This window comes from Crinia signifera, chromosome 12 (genome assembly GCF_055691185.1).
Source record: "Crinia signifera chromosome 12, ASM5569118v1, whole genome shotgun sequence".
Lineage (NCBI taxonomy): Eukaryota > Metazoa > Chordata > Amphibia > Anura > Myobatrachidae > Crinia > Crinia signifera.
Window position 1 is genome coordinate 51,749,047 of NC_139228.1, and position 15,795 is coordinate 51,764,841.

Sequence of the window (15,795 nt, forward strand, 5' to 3'; positions counted from 1 at the left end):
ACGGCAGCGGTGGCAGCAAACTGGATACCCAGATATCAGCTGGTTGTTGTCACTAGCCAGTGACAACAGCAGCAAGATACAATATTTATTTTGTGGATACACTGGTAGGTAACACAACAAGTGGCGTCAGCAAACCGGAGTTATTTACTGCGATATATGTAACGGCAGCAGTGGCAGCAAACTGGATACCGAGATATCAGCTGGTTGTTGTCACTAGCCAGTGACAACAGCAGCAAGATACAATATTTATTTTGTGGATAGTTACACTGGTAGGTAACACAACAGGTGGCGTCAGCAAACCGGAGTTATTTACTGCGATATATGTAACGGCAGCGGTGGCAGCAAACTGGATACCCAGATATCAGCTGGTTGTTGTCACTAGCCAGTGACAACAGCAGCAAGATACAATATTTATTTTGTGGATAGTTACACTGGTAGGTAACACAACAAGTGGCGTCAGCAAACCGGAGTTATTTACTGCGATATATGTAACGGCAGCAGTGGCAGCAAACTGGATACCCAGATATCAGCTGGTTGTTGTCACTAGCCAGTGACAACAGCAGCAAGATACAATATTTATTTTGTGGATAGTTACACTGGTAGGTAACACAACAAGTGGCGTCAGCAAACCGGAGTTATTTACTGCGATATATGTAACGGCAGCGGTGGCAGCAAACTGGATACCCAGATATCAGCTGGTTGTTGTCACTAGCCAGTGACAACAGCAGCAAGATACAATATTTATTTTGTGGATACACTGGTAGGTAACACAACAAGTGGCGTCAGCAAACCGGAGTTATTTACTGCGATATATGTAACGGCAGCAGTGGCAGCAAACTGGATACCCAGATATCAGCTGGTTGTTGTCACTAGCCAGTGACAACAGCAGCAAGATACAAAAGTGGATACACTGGTAGGTAACACAACAAGTGGCGTCAGCAAACCGGAGTTATTTACTGCGATATATGTAACGGCAGCAGTGGCAGCAAACTGGATACCCAGATATCAGCTGGTTGTCACTAGCCAGTGACAACAGCAGCAAGATACAATATTTATTTTGTGGATACACTGGTAGGTAACACAACAAGTGGCGTCAGCAAACCGGAGTTATTTACTGCGATATATGTAACGGCAGCGGTGGCAGCAAACTGGATACCCAGATATCAGCTGGTTGTTGTCACTAGCCAGTGACAACAGCAGCAAGATACAAAAGTGGATACACTGGTAGGTAACACAACAAGTGGCGTCAGCAAACCACAGTTAAAAATTTAATTACTGAGTCTGCGATATCTAACGGCAGCCAGTGGTGTCAGCAACAACAACAACTTAATTATTTTTTTTTATATTTTTATATATTTTTAATTTTTTTTTTATTTTTTTTTATATACTCTGAGAGGTAGGTACAAGGTAGTGGCACTGGCAACAACAGAGGTGACTGCCTGGTAGGTGTTTACAACCATATAACAGGTAGCCAGGCAGCACAAAAACCCTCTCTGGCAGCACAATAAAAATTATTAAACCCCCCTCTGTCTGTAGTATTCTGTAGCAGGCTAGCAGCAGCAGTGACACAATTAGAGATGAGCAGGCTATAGCAATATAGAAAGAAAACCCCCTCTGCGGCAGTACAATAAACCCCCCTCTGTCTGTAGTATTCTGTAGCAGCAGCAGTGACACAAATTACAGATGAGCAGGCTACAGCAATATAGAAAAAAAAATCACTCTCCAGCAGCACAATAAAAATGATTAAACCCCCTCTGTACTTGCAGCTCTTTAGCAGCAAGCAGCACAGTGACACACACAACGCTCCAGCAAACCCCCCTCACGGAGCAATAAATAAAACCCCCCTCTCTGGCAGCACTGCTGCCTGCTCTGCGTCGCCCCACAGAATGAAGATGGCGGCGGCGGGTCCCGGCTTTTATGTAATCCGGATCTCGCGAGAATCCGACGTCACCAATGTGACGTCGGGCCTCGATTTCGGCTCCGGGCCTGCGCGGGAGTCCGCGGACGTCCTGGATCCGGATTCGGATTCAGGACGTCCGTGCGGATCCGGATCTCGGAGATCCGGACCCGCTCATCACTAGTTCATAGTAACTGACACTGTGGGCCAGTATTATTTGCCCTGGATAAGGCAGAGTAAAAAGGGTTCCAGCGAACTCCCTAGATTCCCTGCTTCCAAATGGCCCTATTGAAAGCTGTTTATAGAGCTACCCTGATGATTGGCCAGGCCTTTAATTCTATTTCAAATGCCTGCAGAACTGCCAGCAAGCAAGTGCAGATCTCAGTAATGTAGCTCCTGCATCAGTGGATGTCCCAAACCTAATTCTGATCTTTCAGTCCTGACTTCATACACAAGGTTAAGTTCTGCTAAAGTCCCCAGCCCTTCAAGGGGCCTGTTTGCTAGGAGGGTCATTCTGTTAGAGCCAGCAGTTTGAACCTAGAGCAATGTGACAGCCACAGAGTGCTCAGAGGAGGCTTCTCCCAGACACAGGTCACGAGAGGTGAAGTGAATATCATCCTAATAAAGACAGAGGATTCCTCCCTGTCTTTCCAGAGCATTGGCCTCCTGTAGGCGAACTACCATGTACAGGTGGGAGGAAGGGCATATTCCCCTTGTTCCTTTTCCTAACCAGATATGCTCCCATCCAGGGAACACTAGTTCTGGATGCTGGATAAATAATGTCCCTGGCCCTTTAACAGGGCTAGATCGAGTCGGCAGACAATTGCAAATAGGTTGGGTCAGCTACCATTTCCCTGTAAGGAAACAGGACCTTTCATATAGGCCAGTACTGAATATATATGAAACCTTGGTCTTTCCATATGGAGGGTTTAGCAGATATACCCTTTAGGCTGGTCCAAGCTAAACATTGTAGCTAAACAGACCCGAAGGAGGCATTGAACATGATACTGGAACATCCAAATCATAGGAGGCTGCTAAGTTCCCTGTGGAGAGACGTTCCATGCAACTGGACTGTAATGGATTTCGGACTGTCCAATGCCCCTTACATACTCATATGCATCATGAAGGCAGCAATTACACACCTCAGACAGTAAAGGGTTCACTGTTATTATCTACCTAGGTAATCTCCTGGTAGTGCATGCAGAACAATTGTCCCCCTTTTCTCCCAGGTATCTTATCCTGTCGCTCCTCTGGCATCTAGGTTTTCATAAGAACCTTGAGAAATTTGTATTAATACCTTCCCAATCTGTTGTCTTTCTGGGGTCTTTGATAGATTCCTCTTCTTTATCAATAGCGGTTCCCTCAGACAAGTGGAACGCCATACAAGTCTGTTTCTTAGGTGCTCAGTTTTCACTGAGAGACTTGGCTAGGCTGATAAGGAAAATGAGAGCCTCAGATCCTGGGTTTTCTCCACGTACCTCTCATATGCAGACAATTCCAGAACCTCCTATCATCCCTTATTTGACAGGATTAGGACAGACAAAATGATACTATCTCCCATAGTCCACAGGGAGATTCACAGTTGGAAAACATTTCGTATTCCAGATCTCCCCTACCTCCTACTCCAGACATAGTCATCACATCAGATGCATCCCTCATGGGCTGGGGGGCATTCACCCAGTGCAATACAGTAGGAGGGAAGTGGACCGCTTGAGATTCTAAAGCTCATATCAATCTCAGAGCTAAGAGCTGCCAGATTGGCTATATCCTCTGTATTTCCCTCAGACCCACGGGATAATTCAGTTCAGCTCTGTCTGGACAACAAAACCACTGTTTATCTACCTCAAAAGAATAAGAGGCACTTGATCTTGCATTCTCTGTCAGCAGGCAATAAATGCCTGGAAGTGGGCAGTACAGCGGTCCATTCTCCTGTTTGCTACATGCATACAAGAAGAGTTAAACAAGATAGCCATTTCCTTATACATAACCAGTCATACTGTGGATTGAGCGACTCTCCAGTTCCTTCGGAGGTGTAGATTTAGATCCCACTGCTGCCATAACACACCAGGGGCGAAATGTAATAGAGTGTGATTTTTTAGACATGTGCGATTTTTGGTCAAAAACGGCCGAAATCGCACATTTTCCGAAAATCGCACATTTAATAGGTTGAAAATCGCGGTAAAAAATCGCACTTTTTACCGCGAAATCGCACTTTTAGAAGTGCGATTTTTAGTCACATTTCAATTCGCATCCAGATGTTTTCCCATTATAAAGTATACAACTCGCAAATGTAATAGGGTGCGATTTTTGGTCAATGTTACCAAAAATCGCAAAAAAAATAGACCAGGTTCTGACAGGCGAATTTGACAGAACCATGCACAGATCATTGAGATCTGTGCATGGTTCTGTTAATAAAAATGTGTAAAAGTGTTTTTATAAAAAAAAAAACGGCGTGGGGTCCCCCCTCCTAAGCATAACCAGCCCCGGGCTCATTGAGCCGGACCTGGTTCCAAAAATACGGGGGAACAAAAAGCATAGGGGTCCCCCGTATTTCTGAAACCAGCCTGGACTCTTGGACCGGTCCTGGTTCCAAAAATACGGGGGACAAAAAATCTGGGGGTCCCCCGTATTTTGAAACCAGCACCGGGCTCCAACAGCCCGCGGTGTCATGCCACAGCCGGGGGACACTTTTTATACAAGGTCCCCCGGCCAAAACATGAGCACCGTGGCTGGTCAGCCTTGGACGGGGTACCTGGAGGAGTGGGGACCCCCCCAATAAAGGGGTCCCCCCCCCCAAGCTTCACCCGTCCAGGGCTGAAGCCCGGGGCTGTCACCGGCGTCCGTGGCCAGTGGACGCCGGCCTGATAGGGTTAAATCCATCATACATATCATTACATTGCTTTTTACCGGCGAACTACAAGTGCCAGCAGACCTCCCCCGCATGCTGGGACTTGGAGAACCACAAGTCCCAGCATGCAGGGCATTAATGGGCCCGCTGGGACTTGTAGTCCACCTGTAAAAAGAATGTTTATAAAAAACACACACACAGAGAAGTACAAGTTTATTACACACACACACACCTCAATTTTACACAGCATACTTACCATTCCTGGATCCAGCGCTGGTCTGGCTGCTTTACAGCCGGCTCCCCCCGCACTGACAGGCAGCGGGGAGAACCGCTTTCTCCGTTGCCTGTCACCGGCTTTCTCCGTAGCTTCTGTAGCTCTGTCCCAGTGCTACAGAGGCTGAGAGCGTGATTGGCTGAGCTACAGTATGCGTCTCCATGGAGACGCATAGCTCAGCCAATCAGGACTGAGCTATGCGTCTCCATGGAGACGCATACTGTAGCTCAGCCAATCACGCTCTCAGCCTCTGTAGCACTGGGACAGAGCTACAGAAGCTACGGAGAAAGCCGGTGACAGGCAACGGAGAAAGCGGTTCTCCCCGCTGCCTGTCAGTGCGGGGGGAGCCGGCTGTAAAGCAGCCAGACCAGCGCTGGATCCAGGAATGGTAAGTATGCTGTGTAAAATTGAGGTGTGTGTGTGTAATAAACTTGTACTTCTCTGTGTGTGTGTTTTTTATAAACATTCTTTTTACAGGTGGACTACAAGTCCCAGCGGGCCCATTAATGCCCTGCATGCTGGGACTTGTGGTTCTCCAAGTCCCAGCATGCGGGGGAGGTCTGCTGGCACTTGTAGTTCGCCGGTAAAAAGCAATGTAATGATATGTATGATGGATTTAACCCTATCAGGCCGGCGTCCACTGGCCACGGACGCCGGTGACAGCCCCGGGCTTCAGCCCTGGACGGGTGAAGCTTGGGGGGGGGGGGACCCCTTTATTGGGGGGGTCCCCACTCCTCCAGGTACCCCGTCCAAGGCTGACCAGCCACGGTGCTCATGTTTTGGCCGGGGGACCTTGTATAAAAAGTGTCCCCCGGCTGTGGCATGACACCGCGGGCTGTTGGAGCCCGGTGCTGGTTTCAAAATACGGGGGACCCCCAGATTTTTTGTCCCCCGTATTTTTGGAACCAGGACCGGTCCAAGAGTCCGGGGCTGGTTTCAGAAATACGGGGGACCCCTATGCTTTTTGTCCCCCGTATTTTTGGAACCAGGTCCGGCTCAATGAGCCCGGGGCTGGTTATGCTTAGGAGGGGGGACCCCACGCCATTTTTTTTTTTACTTTTTTTTTTTAGCACAAAATCGCATTTATGAAAATGCGCACATTTTCATGACTAAAAATCGCGGCAAATCGCATTTTTTGCCGCTAATTCGCATCTCATTACATATGCGAATTCGCGGCAAAAAACGCGATTTTTAAAGGTGCGATTTGGTGCGATTTTTTTTTAGTCTAAAAAAACGCACCCTATTACATTTCGCCCCAGAGATCTTTCTCAGAATTGCAAAGACCTTGGGTCACCCACAAGTGGATACGTTTGCAACACCATCAAAACGTACAAGTTCTGACATTCATATCCAAATATCAAGGGACTCTCCACATGGATGCTATGTCCTTTTTCGCGGGCTGACATTCTACTTTCATATGCCTTTTTCCCTCTGGCTCTGCGGTTGTGGGTCATCCACAAAATTTAAAACAGACGTGTCCAAAATACCCAAATATTTCTGGCATACTCTGTCTGGCCCTCCAGAGTTTTGTTCCCTTTATCAACCTTTTTCACAAGGTTCCGGGCTTCCTCTAGGTTCATCTACAGACTGCTTCCAGGGCAGCACAGACCTACTGAAACATGTTCCACATTGTATGTGGATTGCAACATTACTAGGTTGCAGACCATTCCCAACCTCTCTGCCTTTTCCACGCCTTGCCTGTTTTAGGCCTAGAATAAGATCCAGATATCAATCCATAATTGAATTTCTAGCCTTACAGTCCTCTAACCTTCCTTCTTCAGGCCCCCTTTTCCGAGCCTAGCATAACTCTGGACTTCCTTGCCACCACATTCGAAACAGGTTTGGCTTATGCCAAGATATGCTCATATGGCTTGACTCTAGCTCTCCTTATCCCAGGCCTCAGAGAATAAGAATACTTAAAGGATTCTTTCTAGCTAGCCCACCATGCTATGGCATTCTACCTGGTGGGACATTAATCCCTTTTTGTACTTCTTGGCCACTATACCACCATCTGCAGATATCTTTGGCCTTTCAAAGAAGTTAGCTTCACTGTTAGCCCCTGCCTTTGCAGCCAGAGGGGCTGAGTTTTCGTCAAACCACATATCTGAACCTGGATGACCCCTACGCCAATGGGTTTCCTTATTATTCTACGGGGACACACAAAAACAAGTTCCATGCACACACCTCTGGTGGAATGTGATCTGGTCAGAGACCAGTCAGATCCAGATCTTTGTATAGTTGATTGCCAATCCACTTACTTACCCCTCACAGTACCTGTAAGGAGAGACATCAAACAAACTTCTCTCTCACATGCCAGAATATTTTTCATCCTGCCAGACCTTTTTATGACCAGGGAGTGTATAGTTTCCACCATACAGAGTTCTGGAATAGACACTCCACTTCAGAGGCCATCCCCTTCACTGTGACGCAGTTAATTCAATGGCTGCTAGAGGCATACCATTTCAGCCTGTATTGCAAGCTGCACATTGTTCATCCGCTTGGACTTTCTTTAGACATTGCTGGAGGCCTTCTGGTTCTCAAAGAATTGCGTTCCTTAGAGCAACCACCAGGTGTGTGGTAGTCTACCCACCAGCTGTTGCTAGGTGGCAAGCCTCCCGACGAACAAACACTAGTTTGCAGGAATCTATGATCTGCAAACTCTCTTTGTTCTAGGGAATAGGATTGCCACCTAGCAACAGCTCCCACCCTTCCCACCCAGTACCTTGCTAGGTCTGCTGCTTGTTCTCTCTAAGGTTCGGTTATATACCTAACTTATCCTTTGATTCAAGGCACTCCAAAGGCCTAGAAGAAGCAACAAGTGCAGTCACCTAAAGATCAGAAATTAATTATTTCCTCTTCTCTGCTATACTCACAAGTTTGCCTCAGTTTATAACATGCCTGGCTACAATACAGCATGGCAGTTATTTCAGTTGTTGGTTCCTAGTCCAACCCAGTTTCATTCTTACTCCTTCCAGTAGAGTTTCTCAGATCTGATCTATGTTCGTTATGAATGTTCTAGTTAACATTTATTTTTGCATACAATGGTCTTTGCATACAATGGTATTTCTCTCTTGTTCCACTTTAGGATTGCCATCTGTAAGCTTCTGTAAAATCTGACCTCAGGGGGCGGAGCTTAGCCTTATATACAGCAGGTGCATGTGACTAGAGTGCACCTGCATGACCTGCAGTATATGTGCACTGCCTGTGCACATGTCATGCATCAGCAGCTAAGCTCCCTACTCCCCTGGCTGTGGTAAGGTAAGTGAAAATTTTATTTCACTATACCATTCCAGCGTATGTCGGGAGGCTTACACCATAACCCACCAGCTGTTGCTAGGTGGCAATCCTATTCCCTAGAACAAAGAGAGTTTGCAGATCATAGATTCCTGCAAACTAGTGTATGCTGGAACTTAATTAGTTATGTATGTATGAGGGAATCTCTCGCTGAGATGACAGAATGATCAGAAGTGATAGACCGTTATAACAGAGAGGGATTATAGTGATCCTGTCTAATGATCACCAGATCAGCGCTCGCCCACCTCTCCTCCAGGTTGCGGTGCGTCTGTTCCAAGCCCTTGTGCTGGGATTTTAGGGTGCTATGCTGGCTGATCAGCCCCTCATACTCCGTGGACTGGCGCTCATACAGGGACACCAAGTGTTCGTGGTCCCGGAGCAGGGAATCGTGGCTTTCCATGGCTTCCTCCTTCTGGTGTCCGACTTTCTCCTTCTCGCTCTCTACAGCGGAGAGTTGGTTCTGTAACTGTGAGATCTGGCCCTTCAGGGAAGCGCACTGGGCAGCCGACGACGACCTCTCAACCTGGAACATTTGAAAGAAATATGTAGTTGTGTTGTAGCCCAACGGGTTCCCCCGAAGCCCAGACCACTGACAGTCTAGCCCTCTCAATACACTGCTCAGCAGATAGACGGGAATAAAGACTACAGGAAACGCTCACCTGCAGATTTGCAGTCTGTGTTTGCAGCGCAGTGTTGTGTTCCTGCAGGAAATTGATCTGTTTCTGTAGCGTCCCCATCTGATTGCTGAATGCGATGTTCTGCGTCTCCAGGTGCCGCAGCTGGTCCTTCATCAGCGTCTTTTCTGCTTGCAATGCTGCATTCTAATAAAGAGAGGGCTCAGTAAAATCTCACCCACCACGGATGTCCCACCGGGAACCACAGGTAAAAGTCTTGGTGTGGAGAGAACAATGAATGTTATCTCTGGTTCTGCGCTCCCTATGGCTGCCACAGAAGATATAAATAAAAGGAAATTCCCAAACCCTTAAAATAGTAAAATATCACAAGAAACAAAGCATAAAACGCCAAACGGCGCTTGGGAAGGGGAAGTGATTGCAATAAACAATATAGTGCAGAGGTGGCGAATAATGCAATATTATACTTCCATCCTGTTCTTACATCAAATCTGGTGCCTATAGACATTACTATGCGCATGAACTGATTAACAACCAGTTCTGATACATTTTCTGGTAATTGTTCATTTGCATCCTGCTGTCTGGAGTTCTTTTAATATTGGATTTTCAAAAAAAAAAATTGATTGTAACTGTGTATTTTATGTATTGTATTTGTATATGTATTCAAACTGGCTTCACTATTATAAGCCTTTTTCCTTTGCATATATTGGAGTATCCCACCGGCTTCACATCACATAATGGAAGTATAATATTGCATTATTCACCACCTCTGCACTATATTGTTTATTGCAAAAGTCTTGGTGTGTCTAATAAAAATGTTCTACATTGTAACAACATATGGCAGGGTGCAGCGAGTAATTTCAGAGACACTGGGTGATATTTAATAGGATGCGATTATTAGTCATTTTCAAATTCGCCCATTATCGCACTTTTTAAAAAGCAAATTTTTTGCCGTGAATTTGCATATTTAATGAGGTGTGTATTGCGGGTAAAAAAGTGCGAATAAGTGCGATAATGTGCGAATTTTAGTCATGAAAAGGTGCGATATTTAGGCATGAAAATGTACGAATTTGAGGAAATGTGCAAATTTGTGTTTAAAACAAAAATAAAATAATGGCGTGGGGTCCCCCCTCCTGAGAATAACCAGCCTCGGGCTCATTGAGCCGGACTTGGTTCCAAAAATCCAGGGGACAAAAAGCATAGGGGTCCCCCGTATTTCTGAAACCAGCACTGCGCTCCAACAGCCCGCGGTGTCATGCCACAGCTGGGGGACACTTTTTACATAAGGTCCCCTGGCCGAAACATGAGCACCGTGGCTGGTCAGCCTTGGACGGGGTACCTGGAGGAGTGTGGACCCCCCCAATAAAGGGGTCCCCCCCCCCCCAAGGCTTTTTTTTTTTTAAACACTTTAACCCATTTTTATACACAGGACAATGCACAGATCATAATGATCTGTGCAGGGTTCTGGCCAATTCACCTGACAGAACCTGGTCTACATATGTGGTGAATTTTAGCCCCTTCTTCTGATTTCGCATCTCATTAAATATGCGAATTGTATACTTTTCAATGGGAAAACATCTGCATGCGAGTTCCGGAGTTTCAGAATGTGCGATTTCGCATCAAAATCTGCAGTTTTTGCAGTTTTTCTCATCTCATTAAAGGTCACCCATTGTGTGTACATACAGAACTTTGTAAAATGTTAGTTTTCCACCCTGCATAACATTTAAAAATGCATTTCCTTTATAAAAATTGATAAATGCTTTATGATTAAACTCTGCAGATATCAGATATGGCCGCACCTGTATGTACTGTACATGCACAGTGGAATCTGAGTGAGGTCCAGCCTTTTGGTGGTCAGAACCAACATTTGGATGGTGGGATGATTGGGCTTATGTCTTATAACTGTGCGCCACAGGGGGCAATATCCACTGGGCCACCGAGTGGCACACAGTGCACATAAAGACCCACAACAGTATCATAAATACTTTTAGGGAAGTAGAACTTACATCTCTCTCCAGCTCGATGGCTCGGTCTTTCACCCTCAGCAGTTCCCTGGTGGTCTCCTGCCCATTGGCCGGTGTCTCCGTGCTGTGTATATGGAAGGTTCGCTTCCCCTGGGAATTGTGAGGTGTCTGCTGCTCACCAGTGTCTTGTCTCACCTGTAATGAGATGATGGGTGAGTAGCAGGATTAGAACTTTCACCTGTCACTATTCCATTATTAATCCTTGATTATATAGTGTTATCAGTGGCGGTTTTTACCTATGGGCTGCAGGTCTGCAGTCCCCCCAGGTAAAATCCGCCACTGTAGTGAAGCCAGATGCAGTTTGTGAGACTGCACTGGCTTCACTGTGACTGGCAGTGACTTCCTATTGGAAGTCCGAGCTGCCAGTCCCCAAGGCATTGGGAGGCATTGGGAGGTGTTCCCTCCCTCCGGGACGCCTTGCTGTGGGCTGCCGTGCAAAATCGGCAATTGCACTTGTAATTTATATTGTACAGGCGCCGGGACCAAGATTGCTTTGGCAACAGCCCATAGAAGCTGTCCGCATGCACAGTACATATGTTTGTACTGTGCATGCGCCAGTCCCGGCGCCTGTCATCATAGAACGAGGACCGGGAAGAGAGCGGCAGCGGCAATAGGGGGGAGTGCCTGCATCGTGGTACCCCTGTGGCGGCTGTGGCCAGAGGCAGTCCCCCTCCCCCAAGAAGGTAGGAGTTATAATTCCCATCCTATACTCGTTTGATTTCCTGACCGTGATTTATATTACGATTTTAGTAAAATCACAGTAACAAATCCTTTCATGTAAACTGCATACATCTACTAGATTTACTCTACACACATCACAGTCCATGTATTAATACTTCATAACAGCCATAGAACATTCGCCGCCCACTGCCCAATACGGACAAGCGATGCAGGCTCCAAATTCAGCAGATTAATCGTGGTTAATAATAAACTAAAAACGTGTGACTTACTGTGAGCACACAGCTGGTAACGTACTAAGAGCTGCGCACAATAACGGAGCACAATGGCAGCACACAAGTCGCTAAGTACACATGCAGTATGGCTGCATGACCGCCACAGCTATCTGTAGGTGTAACACCGGCATTGGCGATAGTAAAGGACCACAACACCAGCACAGTACAATGCCGCTATAAATGCCATCTGCTTCGTACCGAATTCAGCTCATTCCGCAGCTGCTGGTTAGCACTCCGGACCTCGTTCACCTGACTCTCCAGCGCCAGGATCTTACTCTCCTTAACGGCCAGCGTGGTCTTTAGTGTTGATTCAATCTTCCCCTCCAGAACCTTGTACTTCCTGCAAAATACAGTATAATATCACAGCCACAGGTCCATAAGCAGCCAATCCGAAGTAAATGACAGCGACAAGCGAAAACAGCAGCCACCGGAGACCTGTAGCTTATATTATATCAGATGTGTAAACTTTGTACTGTGGGCTGAATATTTAGCAATAATGGTATACACAAAGCTAGCAGTCTCACCCACCAGGGGCTCCCCCTGACCCAGCGATATCAACGGTGTCAATAAAGTAGCACAAACACATTCCCGTAACTCTGCACAAACTCAATGTCAGGAGCATGAAGGAGCGTGTCAAGTGAAGACCCTGCCAAGAGGATGGGTACGTTTTGCTAAGCGGCAGGTTTGCAAAAAATGCTGAACTCCTGTAGTCCATCCCTGGTGTTTCCGAAACCACCCTAATCCCATTTATTGCGATGCAGTGACATCGCAATTGCGCCAGGACACGTTTGTGGTGGGTACAAAATCTGCCACTTCGTAAAATAAAATAAAAAATATGTAAGTGTGGTTACACCTAATGAATCTACAAGACACAATCCATCCGGTAGATCTCAAACCCGCTGCTTAGTAAATTTACCCCTTTGGAGTATATCTAGAAAAAAGTTTTGAGTCTCTTCTCCATGCCACGCGCCAGCCCTCAGATGTATGATAACTATTACATGGACCCAGCCTCTGACCACCCACGAGTCTTCTAGAACCGTTGTAAAAATAAGTCTCCTTACCTCTCCGCATTGCTGTTCTCGTCTTGCAGCATCAGCTCTTTATTTAGACCAATCTTTTCTAGCTCCAGACTCAGCTTGTCCAGCTCACCCGCCATCTGTTGTGTCTTCAGCTTCTCCAGGACCAGATCCTACATTAGAAGTTGTGTTAAAAGCGGACACAGGACAAAAGTACCAGGAGAGGCTCGTGCAACCCGTGACCTCCCAGATGTCGAGGAACTGCAAATCCCAGGGAACTGCCAAAACAGACAGTTCCACAACATCTAGAGAGGAGCACAGTGAGTCTGACCAAACAAGACTGGTATGGAGTTCACAAGCCCCTCTTTTTTAGACAGATTCTTGCCATAAATGTTGGAGCTACCCTGGACTCTGGATTCAATACCTCTCTTAGTGTTGCTAGTGTTCGCTTATCTACAGTCAGCTGTTGCACAAGCTCTTTACTCTCTTTCTCCAGCTCCCGTGTCCTAGACGATGACTCCCTCAGCTTGGAGACCTCCTTCTCTAGTGTCCTGTTCTCCTTCTCCAAGTCGGCCAGCTTCACAGTGTTGTCGTCCATGATGGCATCTTTAAGCTCCATCTGCTGCCACAGTCTCTTAGACTCTTTCTCTAACATTTTCTTGTCCTTCTCCAGCTGGGTCACCTCCTGCTCCATAGCCTTCTTCTCCTGCTCCAACCACTCTAGCCTCTTGTTTGAAATCTTTAGCTCCTCCACGTTCTTGTGCAGTTCCTTATTTTCCCTCTCGGATTCCCTAAGTTCTGCTTCCAGCTTGCTAAGTTTGCTATTACCAGCCTCAATCATCTGCTGAAGCCTCCAGTTGTCCTCACTCAAGCCTTGATAGCTGACTTCCAAGCGCTCAGACTTCTTCCCCAGAGCCTTGAGCACCTCCACGTTCTTCTGCAGCTCTTCCTTCTCCTTCAGCAGCTCATTGTTCTCTCTCTCAATCTGTGTGATTTTAGTGCATGAGAACCTCATAGCTTCTACTGCCCTCCTTAGATCCAGGTTCTCCTCATCAAGCTGCTTGTTCTCACCCTCCAGCACCTGCAGCCGGATAGAGACATTCTGCAGGGTGTCCAGAGACTTCTTTAGTATTCGGTTTTCACCTTCTAACTTGACGTGCTCCTTCTCAAGTGCCTCCACTTTCTCTTCTACGATCCTGGAAGAGGAAACTTTCTTGGCCAACAAATCATTTTGCTTCTCCAACCGATGGACCTCCTTCTCCATCTCCTCCGCACATTCTGCCTGGTCTTTCACCTGATCAAAAGCCTTCTGGAGCTGTCTCTTCTCGTGCTCCACCACATTTAGCTTACTGCTGGTGTCCGTTATAGTCTCATGAAGCAGCTTATTCTCCATTTCTACATGCTGCACTCTGGAGTCTGTGCTGTCCTGCGCCCTCTGCTGAAGAGCAGCCATTGCCTGGGAGAGGTGCTGGTTCTCTTGCTGCAACGCTTTCACCTGGAACACAGCATGCACGCGTTATGAATGTCTGAAACAACCACACTACATGGAGAGGCGACACCATCTAACCACACTCACCTGTCTGTCCTTTTCGGATTTAATGTTCTCCAGAAGGCGAGAGAGATGTTCCTTGTCCTTCAGCAGATCCTCTCCGAGACTTTCCAAGTCGGAGCTGCTCTGCTTCTCCTTCTCAATCTGCAGCTGTAGGCTTTCAACCTTGGAAAAACAAATGTTACAACATGTTCCTCCACTCACACACGTGTACAAAACAGGACAATGCTCTTCCTGGGCCAACAATACCTGTACCATGAATACATGTCCACGCAATGTTGGCAATTAAAAGGAACCCTGTCTAGTTAATGGCATTCTATTCTTTATTGTAGATCCCCAACATGAAAAATCACCATCAGAGCAGACAGGGGAAATCCAATCATGATGACGACATTGAAGACACCACTGTTTTGACTGAGCATGAAGGAGGTAAGTGGTCACCACACCACTGTGACCCACTGTTGTTGACACGCAGTGTCAGCAAAACCCCATTTGCCTCTAGATAGCAGGCCATAAACCCAGCTTCTCTGCAGCGCAGTTCTCCATGGGGAAGAACGCCCAGTACTCACCCGCATGATCAGCTGCTGGTTTTCCTTCTCCAGCTCTTGGCTTTTGGCGCTGCTCTCCTCCAGGCTAATAGAGGCCTCTCGCAGCTCCTGTATAACCTGTTGGAGCCCCTGATTGTCCTTTTCCAGCTTCAGGATGCGACTGGAAGCCGACTCGTTCAGCTCAAACACGAATGATTTCCTGGCTGTTAATAAGGGGAAGAAACGATCAGTGTCTTTCTGTCTGACAACCATATTGCGCTGGAAAGTTCCATAGGAATGGAGGAATCCAGAACTGTCCTATATAAAGATGTGTACATGTACATTTAGCCTCCTTACAAACAGCCCCTTATAGCAGAGTTGGGCATCTTCTATCAACTTCTTCTGTTAAATAGTATTATTTGCAAAACTGAGTGACTATGACTCAAGCAGCTTCTGCTGATTAAAATATGTGATTTGCCTATATTTAGTGTGTGACTGTCACTGTATCTGCACACAGAATGCTACGTTGCACTGATTTCCGGTAAAACACCATAAAGTTCTATTTCTTATACAGATACAGTGCCATTACGGCGCATCATTTTAATCAGCAGAAGCTGCTTGTGCATCCTATTTGATCTGTTTTGCAAAAGATTTTGGAGCTCACATGTTATGTATGCTGTGGCTTGTATCTCATGGAGGATAGATGTATGTGGACACATCCGTACAATGGCCCTTATTCAGATCTGATCACAGTACAAATTTGTTCTCAAAATGGGCAAAA

At 46.6% G+C, this 15,795-nt stretch overlaps 1 protein-coding gene across 1 annotated transcript in view; it reads right to left on the reverse strand.

Annotated features, from left to right (window-relative positions):
* CCDC88C (coiled-coil and HOOK domain protein 88C) overlaps window positions 1–15,795 on the reverse strand; it is an 84,581-nt gene that overhangs the window by 29,585 nt on the left and 39,201 nt on the right. The window contains exons 13-20 of the mRNA XM_083166863.1: window positions 15,057–15,238; window positions 14,515–14,652; window positions 13,363–14,433; window positions 12,984–13,111; window positions 12,121–12,262; window positions 10,952–11,104; window positions 8,973–9,134; window positions 8,559–8,836 (exon numbers count right to left, since the gene is read on the reverse strand). Coding sequence (XP_083022989.1) covers window positions 8,559–8,836; window positions 8,973–9,134; window positions 10,952–11,104; window positions 12,121–12,262; window positions 12,984–13,111; window positions 13,363–14,433; window positions 14,515–14,652; window positions 15,057–15,238 — 2,254 coding nt within the window. The remainder of the gene's footprint in view (window positions 1–8,558; window positions 8,837–8,972; window positions 9,135–10,951; window positions 11,105–12,120; window positions 12,263–12,983; window positions 13,112–13,362; window positions 14,434–14,514; window positions 14,653–15,056; window positions 15,239–15,795) is intronic.